General features: G+C 46.0%; 1 protein-coding gene across 1 annotated transcript; it reads left to right on the top strand.

Annotated features, from left to right (window-relative positions):
- Nucleotides 1-268: 268 nt before the first annotated feature.
- Nucleotides 269-1,225, top strand: LOC132589127 (olfactory receptor 8U3-like). The gene has a single exon (XM_060261798.1). The coding sequence runs from the start codon at nt 278-280 to the stop codon at nt 1,223-1,225; it is 948 nt and encodes a 315-aa protein (XP_060117781.1). The 5' UTR covers nt 269-277.
- Nucleotides 1,226-23,233: the final 22,008 nt, after the last annotated feature.

The raw sequence follows: 23,233 nt of genomic DNA, 5'->3' as shown, positions 1-23,233 counted from the left end.
AAACTGCCACCCAGACAATACAGTGACCTCATCAAGATGATTGAGATTCAATAAACGGTGGACACAACCACATTAATACCACTGTCAAAAAGCTCATTCCCCTGGGGATCACTTCCTGCTCAGATCTACAGATCACTCTCTTTGTTTTGTTTCTTCTGACCTGTATTAACACTCTGATAGGAAATCTAGGGAATCATTATCTTGATCAGGACCGATACTCATCTCCATACTCCCATGTTCTTGGGAACTGCTGAAGTAGATAATTGAGATGGAATAAATGGCAGATGCCAATCACACCAAGAGCATAGTCAAGGAATTCATTTTGTTTGGAATCACTGATAATCCAGATTTGCAGGTCCCTCTCTTTGTAGTATTCCTTCTTTTCTATGTTATCACTGTGATAGGAAATCTGGGGATCATTATCTTAATCAGGACTGATTCCCAGCTCCATACTCCCATGTACTTCTTCCTCAGCCACTTGGCTTTTGTTGACCTTTGCTATTCCTCTGTCATTGCCCCTAAAATGCTGACAAACTTTTTAGCAGCTAAAAAAACCATTTCTTACAATGCATGTGCAGCACAGTTGGGCTGCTTTCTAACATTCATGATCACAGAGTGTTTCCTTCTGGCAGTGATGGCATATGACCGCTATGTGGCCATCTGTAACCCACTGCTTTACCAAACTATCATGTCCCAGAAAGTGTGTATCCAGCTAGTAGCTGCCCCTTATATATACAGCTTTGGTGTTGCTCTGTTCCACACAATAGTAACATTCCATTTGTCCTTCTGCTCTGCTAATGTGATCAATCATTTCTACTGTGATGACCTCCCACTCCTGGCACTGTCTTGCTCTGACATCAGCACCAAACAAATCCTAATCTATGCGTTTGCTGGGTTTGACATGATATGCTCCCTTCTCATTGTGCTCATCTCTTACATTTTTATCCTCTCTGCCATCCTAAGAATTCGTACTGCTCAAGGCCAACATAAAGCCTTCTCCACCTGTGTTTCTCACCTGACAGCTGTAACTATCTTCTATGGAACTCTGATCTTTATGTATTTGCAGCCCAGTACTAATCATTCACTAGAGACTGACAAAATTGCTTCCATCTTCTACGCACTGGTGATTCCTATGCTGAACCCTTTGATCTACAGTCTGAGAAATAAGGAAGTTAAGGATGCTCTGAAGAGATCAATGGAAAGAATTGCGGTTGTTCTCAGATGAAGGTTTAGAAGCTCATGATTTCCAGTGCATTTTGTTTCCAGCAATTAACATGAAGGGTCCAATCACCAGCATCCCCACGTAGAAGGATCAGGTAACACGTGAGGTGAAAAACCTCTACCTGAGAGCTTGGAGAGCCATTACCAGTCTGGGGAGAGAATATGGACCAATAATAACATCAAGCTTTTCTGGCTGTTACTTATAAAAGGATGTATGCACATATAGGCCTACCCTGTAACATGTGAACAGGGCAAGTACAAGGCAGCTTCATGTTTATATTGCTTTTATAATGTTATCTTCCCTGAGCCCGTTTTGGGGTAAGGGGGGAATATAAATTGCCTAAATAAATAAATAGATGATAGATAGATAGATAGACAGACAGAGAGATGTTTTCTGTCATCAGAAATCTGAAATGAGAGGATCTTGTAGAAACTGAATAAATTCCATGTAATATGTTCCCATTGGGTTTCTCTGATATCTTTACTATCAACCCACAGCCTGACCATTTTCAGTCTCTAACATTCTTAATATTTTTTATTATAAGTTTGTGATTTCTTATGGAAGTTTATGATTATGATTCCAGTAGTATCTGAAATAACAGTGTCTTTATTGTTAACAAGAGTGAATACTCTAACCAGTTATACCTTCTTATTCCTATACTAATATTAATTATGGATACCAACATATTAAAATCAAGTTGAGTTGTCACTAAAATCATGTTGAGTTGTCACTAAACTGGAAGTGTCAAAGAACGTGAAAGCTTAGAAAGAATGGAAATGACTGTATTAGGAGAAGAATATTTCATATATATATATATATATATATATATATATATATATATATATATATATATATATATATATATATATATATAAGAAGCAACAAGCAAGGGTATTCTAATGAAGGCACTGCAGTTGTATTCAGTTAGGGTAAGCTATATAGGGCTGCAAACAGGGTTGCCAGGTCCATCTCGGGAAATACCTGGGGACTTTGGGGGATAAAGCCAGGAGACTTTTTGTGATGGCATGTCCTGTGATGTCACTTCCAGGTCAAAGGTCAAATGACATCACTACACAAGCTCTACCCCTTCCAATGATGTCAGTTCCAACACACTACACCAAAACTCCACCTCTTCCTGTGATGTCACTTTCTGGGTACTCCCTCAAACCCATCTCTTTCTTTGAAGCAACTTCCTTCTTTCAAAATTCAAATTTAAATACATTGTCATATATCACTTCACACCCCTACCTTTTTCCATCTGGATAGGGCAACCCTACTCTCCCATCCCCTGCCAGTGGCTAAGGGGGACCTGGCAACCCTATTTTATTCCAGTTTCCAATTGCCAAGTACCTGAAGATAACCTGCTCTCTTAAGAAATTCCATTTGTTCATCCTTGATGCTTTTTATGCCTACAAATCTCTCTCAGAAACCTATATAATGCCTTTTGTTTCTCTGCCTCCCATCCTGCCTCTTCTGTGAAACCTTGGGCCTAATGGCTATTAAAACTAAGCCCAAATACACCTAACTACATTTATACATATTATTCTCTTATCCTTAATGCTATCTTTCTTCCCCTCCCCTGTTGAAATTTAGACTGTGAGCTCCAAAGGCAGAGTTAATGTTACTCTCAAAAACACCATCTAGAGCAAGAGGTCCTCTGGAACAGCTGTGTCCCCTCTCTCTTCCAGCTGGCAACCTTCATGTGCAGGATATCGATGTCATCATCCTTGTCCATAAAGGAGAAGTCATCAATGCTCCCCTGCTGGATGACCTTGGACTTGTGAGAAGGAGACGGACTGTGCATTTGGTGCACCTCATTCATGGATTGCTCAGCAGCTTCTGCAGCAATGGCCTCCTCATAAGCCATCTTGAAGTCCAGCTGCTTCTTTGTGAAGAGCTGTTGCTGGAGTTTTTCATTCCAGAGACCACACACAAGGTGGTCCCAGAGTGCCTCCTCCAGGTTAGAGAAGTTGCATTGATGAGTGGCTTGTCAAAGGACACTGATTCTCTGGGTGTTTGATCCCTCTTGTAGAATGCACAGTGGCAGGCAATTTTGGACAGCTGGGGGGAGAAATGGTCTCACAGCTTGCCCTTGATCTTGGATGCTATAAATCAGTCCCTGCAAGATGTTAATCTGAAAGCAGAAAATGCCTTAGAATTAGCCAGACGCCTAAAGAGGCTGTTAAACAAATAAGATCAGAGTAAGCTGACATGAAGCAGAGGCTCTGATTCCAAACAATTTAACCTTAAACTATGTGGTTTTCCAAATGACATGGAAGAAAACATTGTATTTCTTACTCGATGGCTCTCCAAAGAAATGCACCTGAGAGACAATGCCTCTCCTGTAATTCTAAATGCTTTTAGACTTGGAGCCAAACACAACCCTAAAAGAAAAAAAATCGCTGTGATATAGTAATCACTCTCCAAGACCAACGGACCAAACGGAAAATATTGACAAAGGTACGCTCTTGTGGTGTTTTTGCATTCCGAGATCTGAAGACTGAAATCTTCCCAGATCTCCCCCAAGAAGCTATTTCAAAACACAAGGAACTGAAACCTATAACAAAATGGCTTCAAGAAGCAAATGATACAGGTGGGCAGCCCCAGCCAAGATTCAAGTGTGGAAGAATGGCTCTATACCAGCAGGCACAGCCGTTACTATATTCAAAATCAAATATTTTAGTCGTTTCTCCATCTTATCCGATGTTAGGTTTAATAAAAAATAAATCCAGTTCAGCAGCGTTCTTCAGGAGAACATAGGATGGTCACTGTTTAATACCACTGGGGTTGTAGTGATGTCTAAAAGGAAAAAAAAACCACTATAAATGTTGATCATGAAAGCAATGCCCTCAGGGTGCTAAGGTTCTTTGACTTGTGTGGCTAGCCAATTGAAATCACACAGTGAGATAAAATCCAGGTAACAAGAGGGTAAAAAAAGTTTTATTTGAATAAGGGACAACATGCAGCTAAAAGTTTAGCTCAGATGTCCACTGAGCAACAGTTGTGTTCCAATTTTTATACTCTTGATTTTTTCTTCCAGTTTTACATCAACTTTGACATCATTTGCACATGGGTATTTCGCTTTTCTTTGTTTCTAACATCCATTAATTTTACATTTGACAAATAAGATGTTGCTGGCTTTCTTTCAACTTTTACTGTCCTTTGATCCACAGTTGCCTTATCAAAATCTCTGTGTTAAAAATGAAATATGGTACCTTTCTAGACAAAGACCTTCATGCTATCTTTTGTTGGCTGTTTTCTCAGACTTTCCATTTTTATGAATTTACAAGCTTAAATTCATATTATAAGCAAAAATTAACTATCTCTGGTATTGTTTTTCTTTATATTAGTACATGCTTATATAAGACATAAAAATACTTTTTTATAAAGTATTCCTATCAGATATATGTGAAAAACAGCAATAATCCTATTTCAACCATTTCTTAGAAAAATCAAACTTCTTGCATGCATTTTCCAGTTTCAAAGTAGCTCATGGCATAGAAGTTCTTTTCCTTTCTTGAATACATACTTTTGTTTTCCATTTAACTCAGCAGGAAACTCTTATTGATTTTTTTAAAAAATATTAAATTTTCATATTTTTTTGGTAAAAATTGGTAAATAAACCATTCTTCTTTTAGCCACTTGAGGGCCCTCTCTGTATTGAAAAATATAACTTCTGCTTCTCCAATTAAGTTGTCATGTTCTTATGATTTATTTCTCATTAAAGTACTTTTGCCTAATGCAAGTATCTGAGATAGCAATTACTGGTACTGAACATCTGTTCATTAATATCTTGGCTATCTTTCAGTCTTGTTATAGCCTTGGCTTTAGTTGGCTGAAAATACTTTTGTTAATTCAGATTACCTCTGGTTTGTTAAAAAATAATGCATATTGCAGCAGTTTAATTACTTCATAGTAGCCTTTGTATTAAACAAAAAGCCTGTAAATTTTAAATTATTAGGCTTTGCTTAAACTACTTTTTATATTTTATTGACTAAATATGTTTCTCAGTGATTCAATATAAGCATTTTAAATATAAAGCATTTTTAAACATAAAGAAGAGAAAAAGAGTTTAATTTTAAATCCTTATTCACAGCTTTGTATCAATAAATCTGTCATTTTCTTTGGCTACTGGGGAAGACTTCCTGAGATAAGAGATAGTCTTACTTAGTAAGGTATTTCTTAATTGGGTATTCTTTGTGACTTAAATATATATTTTCCATAAATCTTTAGGAATTTTAAGGATCCATGCCTTAATCCCTTAAACAGCAGTTATTTTACACCTATTAACATAATATTAAAAGGCTGTAAACAAAATATCAAAAGCTGTAATTAACTACAGAAGTAATTAACAAACAAGAGAGGGATCTGCCAAATCTTTTTCTCTTTTACAAAGATTTCAACTGTATCCTGCTCAATAAAACCCAGTTTGGTGTAGTGGTTAAGTGTGTGGACTCTTAACTGGGTTTGATTCCCCACTCTTCCACCTGCACCTGTTGGAATGGCCTTGGGTCAGCCATAGCTCTCGTAGGAGTTGTCCTTGAAGGGCAGCTGCTGTAAGAACTCTCTCAGCTATCTACCTCACAGGGTGTCTGTTGTGGGGAAAGAAGATAAAAGGAGATTGTAAGCCGTTCTGAGACTCTGATTCAGAAAAAAGACCAGGGTTTAAATTTGTGGTGTTGGTAGTCTAAATCTTATTAGTCCCATTTTGACATCTCATTAAAAATAAGCAGGGCTCATTTCCAGCAGGAACACACAGGAACAATGTTCCGGGAGAGAAGAAACAAAGTATTTATTTAATTTTTACCTTATAAGGCACCAGCACATGGAGAAGTTCTCTGTGCCTGTCTCTGCTCCAGCTCTGCTTCTCTTGAAGTCAGCTGGAGTTTCAAAGGCAGTATAGGCTCTTTGGAAATCTGGCCTCACCCCCTCAGCCCTGCAAGGGGAGAGGTTGAGGCCTTGCTTGGAGTTACTGCCTATCTGGCGATCCTGCTGGACTGGCTACTGCTCGATAAATTGTGAGGAGAGGGGATGGACTTCTCTGAATGGGGGAGGGTGGTCTTCAATCCACACTAAAGGGCAAGCCTTGGCCTCGCTTGCCCTGCTTGGCTGGGTGCACTTGACCTTGAGGGAAGGGTGGTGGCAGGAGGAGGGCAATCTCTGGCCTCCATTGCAGGCCTGGCCTTCCTTGGCTTGCTCAGCTGGGTTCACTGGCCCTCGAGGGAAGGGCAGCAGCAGCGGGGGTGGGGGATGATCTCTGTCCTCCATTGCAGGCCTGGTCTTCCATGCCTTGCTCGGCTGGGCGCACTTGCCCTCGAGTGAAGGACTGCAGCAGGAGAGGTGATCTCTGGCCTCCATTGCAGGCCCGACCTTCCTTGCCTTGCTTGGATAGATGCACTAGTCCTCAAGGGAAGGGCAGCAGGCAAGGTGGGGGAGGGTGATCTCTGGCCTCCATTGCAGGCCTGGCCTTCCTTGTCTTGCTTGGCTTGACTGAGTGCACTTGCCCTCGGGGGAGGAGTGCTCCTCTGCTGAAGGCAAGTGCATTGTGCCTCCACAGCAGGACAAGGCTGGGGCCTGCCCTGTCAAGCGGGCATTGGCTGAGGCAGCATTGGTGGTTGGTGGTTGGGCACCTTCAGCCTACACCTTGCCGAACAAGCAGACATCTCAGGGGGAGGTCTTTCACCTTTCACATGGGGCACGCAGGAGAGTTGCCCAGCCATGCAAGGCCTGCCTAGCCGTCCTGGGCTACTGGGTGAGTGGGAGTCTTCTGTTGGAGGCAGAGGGGGGTTCTATATCTTCTTTTCCCACCCCCACCCCCACCCCTCTCTCAGCAAAGGAGCCAGTCTCCGAGTCTTTCCTGGAAATTTCCTCACAAATCAGGTTCAGTTCCCCAGGAGAGAGGATGGAGGGCTTTCCCCCCCCCCTTTATGGAGGAAGTGGGCTGCCCTGTCTCTCCAAGAGATAGGATGGGAAGGGCATATAGTGCCCTTCAGCATAGGGTACCCAGAGCTAACGAAACAGCTATTGAAGCAATGTGAAATGGAAAAGCAGAAACAATAAGAGGAGCAGGAAAAAAACACTATGGGTGTTTTCGCACTTACCTTTTACTGGCGCGACCATCCTCCTGACGCTGGCGAATCTGCAGGGATTTCGCACCAGAAGCGCCGGCGCACCCAGAAGCGCCGGCAACTTCCGTCGCTAAGCCAGCGCAAACGGAAATCGCAAAGATGCAGGAAAACGTTTGCGCTGGCTTAGCGACGGAAGTTGCCGGCGCTTCTGGGTGCGCCGGCGCTTCTGGTGCGAAATCCCTGCAGATTCGCCGGCGTCAGGAGGGTACTCGCGCCAGTAAAAGGTAAGTGCGAAAACACCCTATGATGATCAGTATGAGAAAAGGGCAGACTAAAAAAGCCCAGTCTTGTTACTGGAAAAATAAAATTACAGAAACAAGTATAAAATCAATGTAAGGCCTTTTGCTTGGCCAATCAATCAGTGCAAAATAAAATTAACTATGAAAGAAAAATGGTGTAAGTCAGAAAGAAGTGGCAAGTCCCAGCCACTACTAAAAAAACTGTCCAGAAAAGGGTTCGTTTCAAGAGCTGTTGCGAACTCAGCAGCCAGATAATTTCCATGTGTGTGGAGTGGAGACTGAGAAGCCTCTCTCCCCTCTTCTCTCTCTCTCACCCCCCTCACCTCTCCTTTCTTTCTCTATCTCTCCCTGTCATCTGTCCCCCATCTTTCTTTCCCCCCAAAGTACTTGACAGGCCATGCATGCCCTCTGATAAATGTTTGTGGTACTGAAATCATTTCACATCTCGTCTGTTCACTTTGTGTTTTTGATGTAATTTTTCTCCGGATTGCCATCTCTGAGTTGGGAAATAACTGGAGATTTTGGAGTGGAGCCTGAGCGGTGGGCGTTGCCTTCTGACACACTTCCGGTGATGTTAGGGGGTGTGGCATATGCAAATAACTTATGCAAATAAGTTATGCTAATGAGTTCCTGGAAAGCTTTTTCTACAAAATGACCCCTGAAAATAAGCAGCTTATCATCTAATTCCTTTTTGTTGAGTTTCTGGTCAGCTCATTAAATGTGCTAGAAACCAGACCCGTTATACCTTCTTTGTCAACTTATTCCAGGAGACTTAATGTTCTTTCCCATGGATATTGGCATCTAGGAAACCATAATCAATATGCTATCATCCAAGCCTTTAAGCTTCCTCTACAATCACATAACTATGTAAACTCTCCGGCAAATCAAGGAAGTGCAAAAAAAAAATTATTTGTCCCTCCCTGATCACCTTACCTTACCCCCTCCTCATGTTTCAATGTTCAGTGCTAATTTTAATTATTGCTACTGGTTATTTCTTCTAGTTCTTCCAGCCACTGAGAGTTGGGGTTGCTAAAGGCTTGGAGAAGAAAAGTACTGTCCCTTTAATAGAAGCTTAATGTGTGAGAATGAGCAGCTTAAATTGTTCATGGCATTGGCTGGTTCCACACTGCCAGCTCAGAGAAGCAGCACACTGTCCTGGAAGTGAGCCAACAGAAACAAGAGTGCCCTGGAGCATCTAGACAGCACATGGCCTACCCCTGGAATAGGGATGGGCCATGGGCTCCCTGGAGGAGCTTCCAGAGCACTCATGCATCCATTCCCCACTCCCTGGTCACTTCTAGGACACTTCCTGGCAATCCAGATGGCCGCAGAAGTGCCTCAGCGATTAGGTACTACTTTGGATGTGGTACCTTTTTGAGCTGGCTCTCAGTCAGGTGGGGACAGGTTGAGTATGGGAGCAGGATGGCAGGCAGATGGGAACATTTGGACATGCTTTTTTTTATCCACTTGCCTGCCATCCCTGGGGTGGCTTAAGCCACCCATCTGGCACCAGCCGTTAAGACTACCCTAAAAGGACAGGGCATTTTTCTCTAGGCCTGTTGACAGCCCTGCTGAAAGTGGGGGAAAGTAAGAACTGCAATACAATTTTGCAGGAATGGCGGGCAGCAGGACAATGCTTGCTTTATTCACTTTGTGATTTAATTAGGGTTGCCAAGTCCAATTAAAGAAAAATCTGGGGACTTTGGGGGTGGAGCCAGGAGACTTTGGGGGTGGAGCCAAGAACAAGGATGTGACAAGCATAATTGAACTCCAAGGGAGTTCTGGCCATCACATTTAAAGGGACAGCACACCTTATAAAATTCCTTTCTTCCATAGGAAATAATGAAGTATAGGGGCACCATCTTTTGGGGCTCATAGAATTGGACCCTCTGGTCCAATCGTTTTGAAACTTGGGGGGTATTTTGGGGAGAGGCACTAGATGTTATACTAAAAATTTGGTGCCTCTACCTCAAAAAATAGCCCCCCAGAGCCCCCAATACCAACGGATGAATTCCCTATTATTCCCTATGGGAATCGTTCTCCATAGGGAATAATAGAATGCCCAGTAGACATTTCCCTCCCCCCCCACGCGCTTTCTAAAAGGGGGGAGGGCCTCCAAACCAGGGAATCCCCTGCCCCCTCCCTCCCTCACACACACACACACACTTACCAGATCTTCTTCCGGAAAACTCTTGCTGTGAAAGTGAAAGCAAAAGAAAGGGCGGGGCTGTTCTCCCAAGCCCTTCCTGCTCCCTGCCCAGCCTTAAAGCGGCAGACATTTTACAAACGGCTCAGGAGCTCTATAATGAAGCCTACAGGTATGTTCTCCCCCCCCTCCACCCCCCACCCCCCGCTTCTCACTTCTTGAAGACCGGGAGATGAGGCTGCAAACCCAGGGGACTCCCGCCAGAGCGGGAGGGTTGGGAAGCCTAGATTTAATGATAATTTAATAGGAAAGTGCCACATTTCTACTGAATATTCAAGATGGTTTATTATTCTGTCAATAAAGACAACAAATATAATCATCAATTTAAAAAATGGAAACCATAATGATCACTGTCAGTAGTTAGGAATAAGTTCTGCAACACCTAAAAACAAGCTAGATGCAGACACTACAGTTTGGCTTGGAACCAGCTAGTAGTCACAGGCAGTATAGGCCCAACTATCACCTCTGGGCTGCTCTGCTTAGACCCAGTGTTTACTGGCATGGGAACATGCAACAAGTGTAGGCTTCCCAATCCCCAGGTCCCAGCGGGGGATCCCCCGGTTTTACAGGCTTCCCCCCTCCCCCAGCCAGCTGGCTGGCGGGGGAAGCCCCACCCCCACAGCCATTATGCACCTCCATGAACAATTCCCATAAGGAATGATGGGGAATTGATCCGCGGGTATCGGGGGCTCTGGGGGGGCTGTTTTTTGAGGTAGATGTGCCAAATTTTCAGTATAGCATGTAGTGCCTCTTCCCAAAATGCCCCCCAAGTTTCAAAAGTATTGGACCAGGGGGTCCAATTCTACGAGCCCCAAAAGAAGGTGCCCCTATCCTTCATTATTTTCTATGGAAGGAAGGCATTTTAAAAGGTGTGCTGTCCCTTTAAATGTGATGGCCAGAACTCCCTTGGAGTTCAATTCTGCTTATCACACCTGTGCTCCTGGCTCCGCCCCCAATGTCTCCTGGCTCCACCCCCAAAGTCTCCTGGCCCCACCCCCAAAGTCCCCAGATATTTCTTGAATTGGACTTGGCAACCCTAAACAAGTGAGCCTGTCACCACTGGTCAGATCCAAGTTGAGTGGACCCTGTGGCTCTGCCAGTGTTGCTAAAGTTCATCTTGGCTTGCTCCTGGCCTCTAGAAATCCTTCAGGGCAGTGGCCCACGAGGAACCATCACAGTAAGCAAAATGTGTTCCCAGGTGCCAGAAAAACAAAGGCCAAATCTGTTTGCTTCTCTTCCCCCACTCCTTCACTCACCACTTTCCTAACTGGCTTTTTCTTCGGCTATACATCTTAAGAAGACAGCTCTTTTACGGGGTCTTCTCCTGAACTGATACACGTCCCCCCCACCCCCCAAAAAGATTTTACATCCCCATCTCTAACCATTCTGGGTTCTGACGGTGATGCAGAGAACACTGCAACAGGCCTCAACCAGGGCACCGGATTTTTTTTAAAAATAAGAGTTGACAGTCCTAAGCACTGGTGTAGTAGATGGTCCAGATGCCTCAGCTCAGTCCAACTTTCCTGCTATTCCCCTTCATCACATCATGTTGGCTAACTGCCATAGTCTATCCTTTCATTATGCAGATTCTCAGTAAATGGACAATTTAAATACAACAACATTTTGGCATGTAGTAGGCCCATGAGGCTGATCTACACACAAAAATGCAAGATATTCATTTCAGGGCCTTACCCACATTTAGAGGTAAGGTGTGTGTGTGATACTAAAACACAATAGGAAAGATAGGCAGCCCTCCCTAATGAAGATGAGGTGACAAATAACTAGAAAATGTTGGTGCATAGTATAACCATAGTCTGTTTTGAGTATAAATGTCATTTTCTACATGGGTTTAGGCCTATAAGATCTCAAAGCACAGGCCATATTGTATTGTGTGTAACAATAATCAGGATATTGAAGTCTACAAATACAGCAACCTGATTGACTACAGTTGTGATCAGAGGCCATTTGTAGGAACTCTGATCAAGAAACAGTTCTAAGTCTAATTAGCAACTTCTCCAATGGCCCAGTGAGATTTTATTAAAATAAATATATGATTGCATCTATGCAGCACCCAAGAGAAGAGAAGCAAATTAATAAATAATTGTGTACAGAGGACATTGTTAGCAAAATGTAAATGTTGGCACACTCTATTTACCAAGTCCCATTATTTTTAATTGCAACATACACAACTCTGCAATACACTTTATAATTATTCCCCAAGCAGTTTGTTTACCTCATAACAAAGTGATTCTGAGAGTATTTTCCACACAGTGGAATGATGATATAAAATGAATAGTATATATATGTAGAGCTTGGATCAGTGCCAAATGTTAACTCATGTCAGGTATGGTTTCTAAGGAAGCATATGTGCATGGAGGTAAAACGATTCTCAGTATTAGTATTTTGACCTAATACCAGCTTTCACAATTTCATTACTTTCTCTTATAATTTTGTCATTTAACACATACTCAAGAATATATATCATGGAATCAAAGGATAATCTAATTTAGCGAATGCATTTCTCCCCCAGAATGGTGAAAACTGGGGTGTTAGGACAGTGACTAGACTGTCAAAAAGGTGGCACTCCCTTGCCTATTTCTCCTTCTCCTCCTTGTAGTACTATATGTAGTAGGAGCAAAGAAAATCACATTGCCTCAGAGTTAGAAGTTAATTGCCAAGTCCACCCTCTCTGCACTGATGTGTCACCTTACCTAGTACACACACCAATCCTCTGCTGCTGCTAGTTATCGGTATGGCGTGCTCTGGCCTGCAGTCCCATTTCTGCCTTGCCCTCCTAGGGGTTCTCAACTCCCTGGAGAGATTTGTCTCTCTTTCTAGGGTAATCTGCAGCTATCACCTTCCCCTTTTGTAGGAATTTCCCATTGGGAGAGGCAGGACTCCCAGCTCCCCTTCCCAGTTCTGAGACCTTGCCTCTGTGGCTCCTGCTGCTCAGTGCCTGGATTCTATGGGCACAGTCATGGCTGGCAAGTCCATTAGGCAGCCTTAGGCAGTTGCCTGGAACACAGTCTTTGGGGGAGGGCACCAGTTTTGGTCCTCCCTCCTACCCTCGCCCCTGGTGAGAGAAATTTACAAGCGTGGCGGCAGCTGCATGGTTCACACAGTATGCCCCACCACCAACTTCTGTAGCTCCACCTTTGTGCCACATCTGTACTTGAAGCTTGAAGCACAGAAGAGGTGGGAGGGGGAGTTACAGCAGTCAGTGATGGGGCATGCTGTGCTAACCGCACCGCTACTGGCTGAGCTCGCCCTCACTGGGGGCAAGGGTGGGGGGAGGAGGAATGCGCTGGGTAGGGGTGGGTAGGGGCACTGTGCCTGGGGTGCCAGCCTTGTGCTGGCACTCCAGCGCCAGCACTGAGCACTGTTTAATGTCTTGGGCACCCTTGGAAGACTAGCCACTTGCCAACCCCCTTGGAGCCCCCTTTTAAAATAGCTTGTCTGAACGGTGAAGGTCTATGTGGTACAAAGAATGACTCCTAGCATCAACAGTTTAAAGTATTTATTTAAAAGAAAATGTTTACAAGCATAGTTCTAGAACAGTACCAGATTTGAACAAGGAAAACAAAATAAACTGGTGAAAACACACATCCTTCTCTATAAATGCCCTAGCTGATGGTAAAATCTAGAACAAGCTCTTTAGCTTAGGTGTTCTAGTTGCCTACAGAATGTCCATTGCTTTCGGACCTGCTCCAGCTCTCCATTCTAGTTGCATGCTCAAAGATGGCTGCTTGCTTAGAGAAGAGTTTCTATGTCCTTTCTCATCCTCAGCATTCCAGAGAAAGAAAGCAACTTCCTCTGGCAAGGAAGTTTTATAAACTATGTGTCTCCACCCACTTGACACCAGTCAGCCTAGATCAAATCGTCTTTTCCTGTTGTCTCCAGGAAGCTGCTTCCTGAAGATCATCTAACATTCTACACCTCCAAACTTCTGCTTTTTGCTGGAAGAAAAGGAAGGGGGAAATTTGAACCTCCCATTATCTTTAGCTAGTCCCATCACCATTTCTTTAGAGGTGTGACTGGAAAACTATTCTGGTTCAAGACCAGAGTGGATCAAGTCTATTTTGCCAGATAGAGCCAACAAAGAAGTCCCATAAAGTAACTCACAGAAAAAGAAAAATGATTTTATTCTACTGCAGAAGGTTAGACGTTAGAATTCACATTCTGTCAGCAGGCTGGGTGATACAGTTTGTTTTGCATTAGGGTAGAGTTTATTTTCTTAGACCTTGAAGTGGAAAGATTTTGCTTTTGTGCATCTTCCTGCCCATGGAGAGATCAGAAACAAAGGGCGTTTTCGCCGCAAAAGCCGCGGGACTTTGCCGCTCTTCCGGGTGCTCCGCGGCAATTGGTGCGAAATCCGCGCAGATCCTGCGCAGTGAAGAGGGGCGTCGCTGCCGATTAAGGTCAGTGCGAAAATGCCCAAAGAAACAGGAAAAGGTCAATAAACTGAGTTTTTCCCGGTTTCTAACTTGAGCCAATGAATGAGCTAACATAACACCCCATGACCTACAAAAGTATATTTCCCATGAGGCTTCATCTTAAAGGTACAAAACAATTTACTAATTTATTACAGACTACAGACTGCTTTACTAAACTCTGTTAGGGACAGCACAAAAACCATTGACAGACTTCCTCCCTCCCAGCCTGTAGGAAAAAACTCTGATAACACCACAGGAGCTGTTCACACTCCTCTATGACTGACCCGTCACTTTCCTCACTCTTTTCTTTTTAGTTCCCTGCTGTAACTGAGTAACCCCAGTAGTGTGTAAACGAGTGTATTTATAAAAGTGTAATCTTGCAAAAGAGTCGACTCGACTGTGCAACTGAACAACAACGTGTAAATGAATGTATTTATAAAAGACTTTCTGTCCCACTCTGTCTTAGGGTGGCCATAATGTCTGAAGGCCAGCCAGGGACACCTTTTTTGGGGGGAAGGTAGGGGTGTGCCGAAGCAGCCTGTCACTAATAACACAGGTCGAGATGCAGGACAGGAACCCGGAAGTGACCGACAGGCTGCTTCAGCGTGCCGCTGCGCCGGCCCCCTGGGTCCCACAACGATGGGACCGATGCCACAGGGACGGGCTCGAAACACTCTATAACCCCTCAAAAGAACAGCAGTCTAGCTCGCTTCCCCCGAGCCCTGCCGCCATAAGCCTCAAGGGGGCTCATTTTGCGGCATCTCCCGGCAGGAGGGTGGCACCCGCACGGGACACATATCAAATGAAAGAGGGGGCGCAGGGCTATAAGAAACAGCCGGTGGAGGGAGTCGGGAGACCACCCCACTGGGGGATCCACACCCCGAAAGTGATGAAGGTGGCGCAGATAGAGCCAACAGAGCAAACAGGACAAAAGAAATAGGCTGCATTATGCAGCACAGTTGAGAAAGTGCCTTATCCCATATACTGATGAAGTAAATACAGGATCTGAGAACAAAATTGCACCAGAAGACACAAACACAAAGCTCCCTTACACTGAATCAGTGCTTGGGTCCACCAAAGTCAGTATTGTCTACTCCAGTCACAAACACAAAGCTCCCTTACACTGAATCAGTGCTTGGGTCCACCAAAATCAGCATTGTCTAGTCCAGTCACAAACACAAAGCTCCCTTACACTGAATCAGTGCTTGGGTCCACCAAAGTCAGTATTGTCTACTCCAGTCACAAACACAAAGCTCCCTTACACTGAATCAGTGCTTGGGTCCACCAAAGTCAGTATTGTCTACTCCAGGGGTGGCCAGAGGGAGGGAGGGAAGGAAGGAAGGAGGAAGGGAGGAGGGAGGGAGGGAAGGAGGGAAGGAAGGAAGGAAGGAGGGAGGGAGGAAGGAGGGAGGGAAGGGAGGGAAGGAGGGAAGGAAGGAAGGGAGGGAAGGAGGGAAAGAAGAAAGGAAGGAAGGGAGGAGGGAGGGAAGGAAGGAAGGAGCGAGGGAGGGATGAGGAAGGAGGGAAGGAAGGAAGGGAGGAGGGAGGGAAGGGAGGGAGGAGGGAGAGAAGGAAGAAAGGAAGGAAGGGAGGAGGGAGGGAAGGAAGGAAGAAAGAAAGGAAGGAGGGAGGAAGGAGGGAGGGAAGGGAGGGAAGGAAGGAAGGAGGGAAGGAAGAAAGGAAGGGAGGAGGGAGGGAGGGAAGGAAGGAAGAAAGGAAGGAGGGAGGGAGGAAGGAGGGAAGGAAGGAAGAAAGGAAGGAAGGAGGGAGGGAGGAAGGAGGGAAGGAGGGAGGGAGGGAAGGGAGGAGGGAAGGAAGGAGGGAGGGAAGGAAGGAGGGAAGGAAGGAAGGGAGGGAGGAAGAGAGGGAGGGAAGGAAGGGAGGAGGGAAGGAAGGAAGGAAGGAGGGAGGGAGGGAAGGAAGGAGGGAAGGAAGGAAGGGAGGAGGGAGAGAGGAAGGGAAGGAAGGAAGAAAGGAAGGAGGGAGGGAGGAAGGAGGGAAGGAGGGAGGGAAGGAAGGAAGGCCGGCCGCCCCCTCCCGCCAACCACCCCCCCCCCCGCTTACCTTGTTTCAGGGCGGGTGGCGGCCTCTCCTCCGGGCGGCTGGTGCTGCTGGCGGGGCTGGCGGCGGCTGCAGAGGCCGGGGAGGCGGCGGAGAGGCCGGCGCTGGTCTCTGGAGGGCCTCCAGGGACCAGCGCCGGCCTCTCCGCGGCCTCCGCTGGCCTCTGGAGGCCCTCCAGGGACCAGCGCCGGCCTCTCCGCGGCCTCCGCTGGCCTCTGAAGGCCCTCCAGGGACCAGCGCCGGCCTCTTCGCGGCCTCCGCTGGCCTCTGGAGGCCCTCCAGGGACCAGCGCCGGCCTCTCCGCGGCCTCCGCTGGCCTCTGGAGAGCCTCCAGGGACCAGTGCCGGCCTCTCCGCGGCCTCCGCTGGCCTCTGGAGGCCCTCCAGGGACCAGTGCCGGCCTCTCCGCGGCCTCCACGGGCCTCTGGAGGCCCTCCAGGGACCAGCACCGGCCTCTCCGCGGCCTCCGCGGGCCTCTGGAGGCCCTCCAGGGACCAGCGCCGGCCTCTCCGCGGCCTCCGCGGGCCTCTGGAGGCCCTCCAGGGACCAGCGCCGGCCTCTCCGCGGCCTCCGCGGGCCTCTGGAGGCCCTCCAGGGACCAGCGCCGGCCTCTCCGCGGCCTCCGCGGGCCTCTGGAGGCCCTCCAGGGACCAGCGCCGGCCTCTCCGCGGCCTCCGCGGGCCTCTGGAGGCCCTCCAGGGACCAGCGCCGGCCTCTCCACGGCCTCCGCGGGCCTCTGGAGGGCCTCCAGGGACCAGCGCCGGCCTCTCCCCGGCCTCCGCGGGCCTCTGGAGGGCCTCCAGGGACCAGCGCCGGCCTCTCCCCGGCCTCCCCGGCCTCCGCCACCGCCGCCAGGCCCCGCGCGCAGGCGGGGAAGGCGGGGAGTGAGGGAGCCAGCGTCCCTGCGCGTGTGCACGGCGGTGTGCGCACGCACAGGGACGCTGGCTCCCTCACTCCCCGCCTTCCCCGCCCGCGCGCGCGGCCTGCTGGCTCCCCGCTGGCTATACCGGGACTTTTAATGGTCCCTGTATAGCCAGCCCGGGAGCCGGGAATTGGGGGCCAGAACCGGGAAAGTCCCGGGAGACCGGGACGGTCTGGCCACCCTATATGCTGGCTCCCACAGAGATGGTTTATTGGCAACTCAACAATTGAGCAAACAATTTTTTTTTAATACTTGGGGAACACTTTTAATCACAAGTTAAGTTGGGTTTCACATCGTAACAACATCGTCAACTTGGCTAAATGTTTGGCTGCTCAAATTAAACAGTTTTCTTTGCAAGGGGCAACCAATTAGTTCCAGCAGCAATTAAGGTGTTCAAAGCTAAAACGCTAGCCCAAATTTTCTATGGTATCCCTATATGGATCTCAGCATTTACCAGGAAAGTGGAGGGCATTCAAGCCTCATTCTTTAGATGAATTCTTGGTATGCCAAAATGTGCATCCTATTTGCTCTCTGCTCTGAAGTGGGTCAGTCTTTGGTGGAGACAAAAGCCTGGATTGCAGTGTTTAAATTTTGGTTGAACTCTCAGCTTCAGGTGGGGGGATTAAACATTCACCTCATAGTCTCCTAACTGTGATTCCTCATTTGATTGCTCAACTGCTTGCTAGTAGCTCATAGGCATGGAATCTTGTTGTTCTTCATCAGAGGAGTCAGAGCTGTATCTAGTGTCTGGCTGTTCTATGACACATTATTATTATTATATTATTATATTAGATTTATATCCTGCCATCCCCACCGAAGCAGGCTCAGGATGACTCACAACCAGTAAAATAAAACAATTCAACCATAAACAATAAAACAATTCAACCATATTAGTTACATATAACAATTCATCAGGTCAACAGATCATAAATAAAAGTAAACAATTAAAACAATTAGGTAAGTCTGGTTATTCTGCAAAACTGCAAAACTCTATGGTAAAATTAACATCTACCATAGAGTTTTTGATCAAATACAGAGCATTGTCCCTGACATCCCCAATTTTGCCTGCATCACTTCCGGGTCATGTAGGCATGTCACCAAAATTCCAGATATTCTTCCGGGGGGGGGGAGTAAGTCCCCTCACTGGCCAGCTGGCTGGCAGAGAAGAGGTGAGGCCTGACTGTGAGAGGCCCTCGCCTCCACAGGGAGGGGGGGGGGGGCGGGTCTGGCATCCTTATATAATTCCAGGTTAGGAAAGTCCTGACAATTTGGGGGAAGGCCGCTGGGAAGGAGAAAAATAAAAATTAGGAGCTAAAGCTTCTTTACATAGTATGAGATAGCAATGATGAGAGTGTGTGATAATGATGTGGGAGATTTGGGTTCAAACTGTCACTCTGCATGAAGCTTATTGAATGACATTGGGCCAATCAGACCCCCTTAGTCTAACCTGTTCAGTTTAGGGGCCCTGTCCGAGAGGAACATGACTCTAAGTTCCCCTTTCCAGTTCTGAGGCCTGGCCTAAAGGTTCTCTGCTACCCAGTGCCTAGAGTTGCCAGGTCCAACTCAGGAAATACCTGGGGACTTTGGGGGTAGAGCCACGAGACTTTGGGGTGGAGCCTGGAGACTTTCATATTTCCTAAAATACATAAATAATACAGCTGTGCAGTTCGCTTGAATATATTCTTCATTTCCTCCTCTTTTCTGCCTTCAAAGGGTTCTCTAAGCAGAAAGTAAACACACACACACACAAAGCAGCCAAAACAAATGGTTTGCAAACCCACACTTTTGTAATCTCAGTGGAGCAATTTACTCATGGGAGTTGCCAACTCTGTGCCTTTCCCCTTCCTGGGACTTCCCTCTTAAAATAGTGTGATCTAAGGTGGTTGGGGAACTATGTGGCACAGAGCTTTACTGACAGCATTCAAAATAGTAAAATGATTATTAAAAAAGAGGAAAAGGTTACAAACATTCTGTTAGTGCAGCACACAATCAGCGACCAGAAGAATAAATAAAAGGTGGTCTTAATTCTATTCCTCTTCCCCTTGGTTGAAAAACATGTCCTGTGAGATGTTGGAGTAGAGCAGGCAATCCTAAACTTAGTAAATTACCAAAAGTTCTAAATCTGTCTCATTACCTCCAGCTTCCAGCATCCATCCAGGCCCAGCCACATGATCAATATGGCTGCCAGCTGCTGACCAGAATGCAGCAATCTGCTCTCTTCTAAGGCCCAGCTCCAAGATACAGCTTTGGGGGAAGCACTTTTAATGAACTTCTGACTCCACCCATTTTACGTCATTCTCCACCCTTTGTTACCTGGTCCACCCAGGTCCCAAATGCATCCTGGGATACTTCCTGGCAGTCAGGTTGCCAATCCCCAGGTGGAGACAGGGTATCCCCCGGGTTGGAGGCCCTCCCCCCGCTTCAGGGTCATCAAGGAAGTAGGTGGGGATGTTTGCTGGGCACTCCATTATTCCCTATGGAGACTGATTCCCATAGGGTATAATGGTATCTCGGGCTGGGGGGGGCTATTTTTTGAGGTATGTGCACCAAATTTCAAGCATAGCATCCAGTGCCTCTCTTCAAAACACCCTCCAAGCTTCAAAAGGATTGGATCCTGGGGGTCCAATTCTATGAGCCTCAAAAGAAGGTGCCCCTATCCTTCATTATTTCCAAGGGAAAGGAAGGCATTTAAAGGGTGTGCGGTCCCTTTAAATGTGATGGCCAGGACTCCCTTTGGAGTTCAATTGTGCTTGTCACATCCTTGCTCCTGGCTCCACCTCAATGTCTTCTGGCTCCACCCCTGAAGTCCCCAGATATTTTTTGAATTGGACCTGGCAACCCTACCAGGACTCCCTTTGGAGTTCAATTATTCTTTTCACAACCTTGCTCCTGGCTCCACCCCCAAAGCTTCCTGACTCCACCCCCAAAGTCCCAGATAATGTCCACAGCTCACACCTTGTGTCCTTGTGTGTCTGCCTTCAGGTTAGAAGCCCTGAGGCATCATTAGCTTGATGGTGCAGCAGGGAGAAGGGGCTTAATTTAGTACAGAGGCTGGTCCTGTCCCCCATTACCTCTGCTGAAAAAGTACAGAGGAAAAGGGGGCAGGAGGCACTCCAAGATTCTGCATTGAGGTCACAAGTCTCCCCTCAACAAACATGGAACAGAAAGCTCCTTCCACCTCTGCATACAAGAACAGCAGCCCCTCTCCTTTGATCATTGTCTCTGCCTCCTGTGCTTTGATGGGCTTTCTTTGAGGGGTATGTCAGCGCCACAAATGACTTTTGGGGTGCTAGCAGGGCTTTTTTTTCCTAATAAAAGCCCAGCAGGAGCTTCAGGAAGCCGCACCACAGTGTGTCTCAGCCCTACAAGCCTGACTGGTGAGTGTTGCCAACCTGAGAGCACGTGGCTGCCTCTTTTTGAGCCGGAGTCCTGGCCAAGCTAGCCAGAGCAACACTCCAGTGCGCTCTAGCTCAAAAAAAGCCCTGGGTACTAGTACATAGTTTACTCTACAGGGAACAGAGTTTCAGGAGAAGCCGGACTTCGATGAAAGCTTTAATTAAGTCTGTAAGGATAAACAAGACAGAACACTAAATGGAAAGCCTTTGGGGGAAATTGCCCTCTGTGAGCAGTGCAAACCTTGCATCAATTCAATGGGACTCTGAACAGGGACTCTGAACAGGATAAATAAATGTCACCACACAGACATAACAAGCCGATGAAGTGAGATCTCCATTGAGCATCTAACAGATCCAGAGCAAGAAATGAAGATTCCATCTACAACTTTCAGGTGAGAACAATTTTAAAGAAACCAGAACTTATGAAGCCAGGATCAGTGGGATTGTTCTTCAATAATCTAGAGAATATAAGGATATCCTTAAGAATCTAGAGAATATAAGGATATCCTTAACCAGAATTGAACCAGGAGGAGACAGCTGCAGCTAGAAATGATACCTTCCTTTCAATATGCATTCAGTTCCACCCTGGAATCAAACAATAATTTCTTGAATGATGCATGCAAGAGAAGTGGGCAGTAGAGTAGCACAGTCGTTTTTGACAAGCTATAGAACAGTGCTTTTCCAAGGACAGTGTAATGAATATGACCACCTAATGTTTAATATACTTCAAAGCAGGATAATCCAATATTAGTAGACTAACTGACTCTTTATTAGCTGACGGAGTGAATAACACAGGGATTCATCACAGGAAGTATTTGTTTCAGCAATACAGCCAAAATAGAAGTTGAAATATGGCAGGTAAACAAGGTGCTATAAAAACTATGGTCCTAGTCCAGGGATCAAGGAGCTCATAAGAAGAGCTCTGCTGGCTCAGACCAATGGTCCATCTAGTCCAGCATTCTGTTTCACTCAGCAGCCAACCGGTTCCTCTGGAGGACCAACAACATAGTATAGAAGCTGAGAACCTCCCTGATATTGCCTCCTGACTCTGGGATTCAGTGGTTTAGTGCCTCTGAATGTGGAGGCTCCCCCAGTCACCATGGCTAGTAGCCACTGATAGAACCATCCTCCATGAATCTAATACCCTGTTCAGCTGTTTATTCCTGTGGACATCACTACAGCCCTTGGCACCAAATCCCTCATTTTAATCACTCTTTGTGTGAATATTTCCTGTTGTCTGTCCTGACTCTACTGCCCATCAGCATCACTGGATGCCCTCGAGGTCTAGTATTTGGGCAGAGAGAGAGAAAAAATTTATCTCTGTACATCATCATGCATAATTCTATAAACCTCTATCATGTCCCTCTTAGTCATCTCTTCTGTAATCTGAAAAGTCCCAACTTCAGCCTTTCCTCATTAAGGTGCTCCAACCCCCTAATCATTTTGGTCATCCTCCTTTGTATTTTTTCCAGCTCTGCAATGTGTGTGTGTGTGTATGTATGTGTGTGTGTATATATATATATAAAATTTATTCTACAGTCATTGACCAGATATATAAAAGAGGATCAAAAGATCTCGTATCAGCCAGTATATTATCGAAATTCATACAGACATTACCAGCAATATCAGACATCAAAATATAATAAGCTGACAATTTAAATAAAACCATTCATATACATATAGTGAACAGTACACAGTATTACAAATGAGACCAAACCATAAATCTATACAGCCATTTTATTCTTCAATCCCTTTCCTGATAATCCCTAATGTAGAGTTTGCCTTACTCACTGCTGCAGCACACTAGGTTGATACTTTCATTGAGCTATCCACTATGACTCCAAGATCTTTTTCCCCCTCAGTCTCAGCAAGTTCAAACCCCTATTAGCTATACTTGAAGTTGGGAATATTTTTTTTTTGTCCCAGTGTGCATCACCTTACACTTACCAACATTGACGTTCATTTGCCACACCAGGAAAAGGGACAACAGGACAGGATGCAAAGCCAAAAACAACAGATCCAAACAAATCCAACTGAGAAAATGTCAACGAACTCAACCGTTAAAAAATGGAACTTTTAAACAATAAAAATTAGGTCAAAAAGTGCCCCCCGACAAGAACCAGAACCAGAAGAGAAAAGGAACAACAGCAGCACAACACAGCAGCAACAGATCAAACACAAAGTCCTTTTAAAACTGTAAAAAACTTGACTTTTAACAATATAGGAATTTAACCAACCCATCCCCCCAAAAAAACCTGCACCCTAACCCCAAGAAATCCAACCCACCCAAATCTGGAAAAGTAAAAGGACACTGCACTTTTAAAAGTCCTCTCACTAAAGTTAGATATAGGCAAATTGGCAAACCCCGCACCCCCAGCAGAACCCCCTAACCCCAAATAAGCTACCCACCCATTCAAATCTGGATAAGTAATGGGACTCTGAGTCTTAAAAAGTCCTTTTACTTTTATCCCAACTAAAATAAAAAGAAGAACCCCAAGACTGTCTTACCTTATATGTCTTCTCCAGACATATCAGGCAGGGCTGAGAGAGAGCAGCAGCAGCTGAGGCCAAGGGCCAGCACAGCACAATCTCTCACACCAACACAGCAGCATTGGAATGGAGTCCAGC

The sequence above is a fragment of the Heteronotia binoei genome, chromosome 21 (genome assembly GCF_032191835.1).
Source record: "Heteronotia binoei isolate CCM8104 ecotype False Entrance Well chromosome 21, APGP_CSIRO_Hbin_v1, whole genome shotgun sequence".
Classification (NCBI taxonomy): Eukaryota; Metazoa; Chordata; class Lepidosauria; order Squamata; family Gekkonidae; genus Heteronotia; species Heteronotia binoei.
Note: the sequence above shows the minus strand (reverse complement) of the source record. Positions and strands in the feature narration are given on the sequence as shown.

Coding starts and splice junctions, on each gene's coding strand:
- LOC132589127 (XM_060261798.1), top strand. CDS start 278: ATGGCAGATGCCAATCACACCAAGAGCATAGTCAAGGAATTCATTTTG.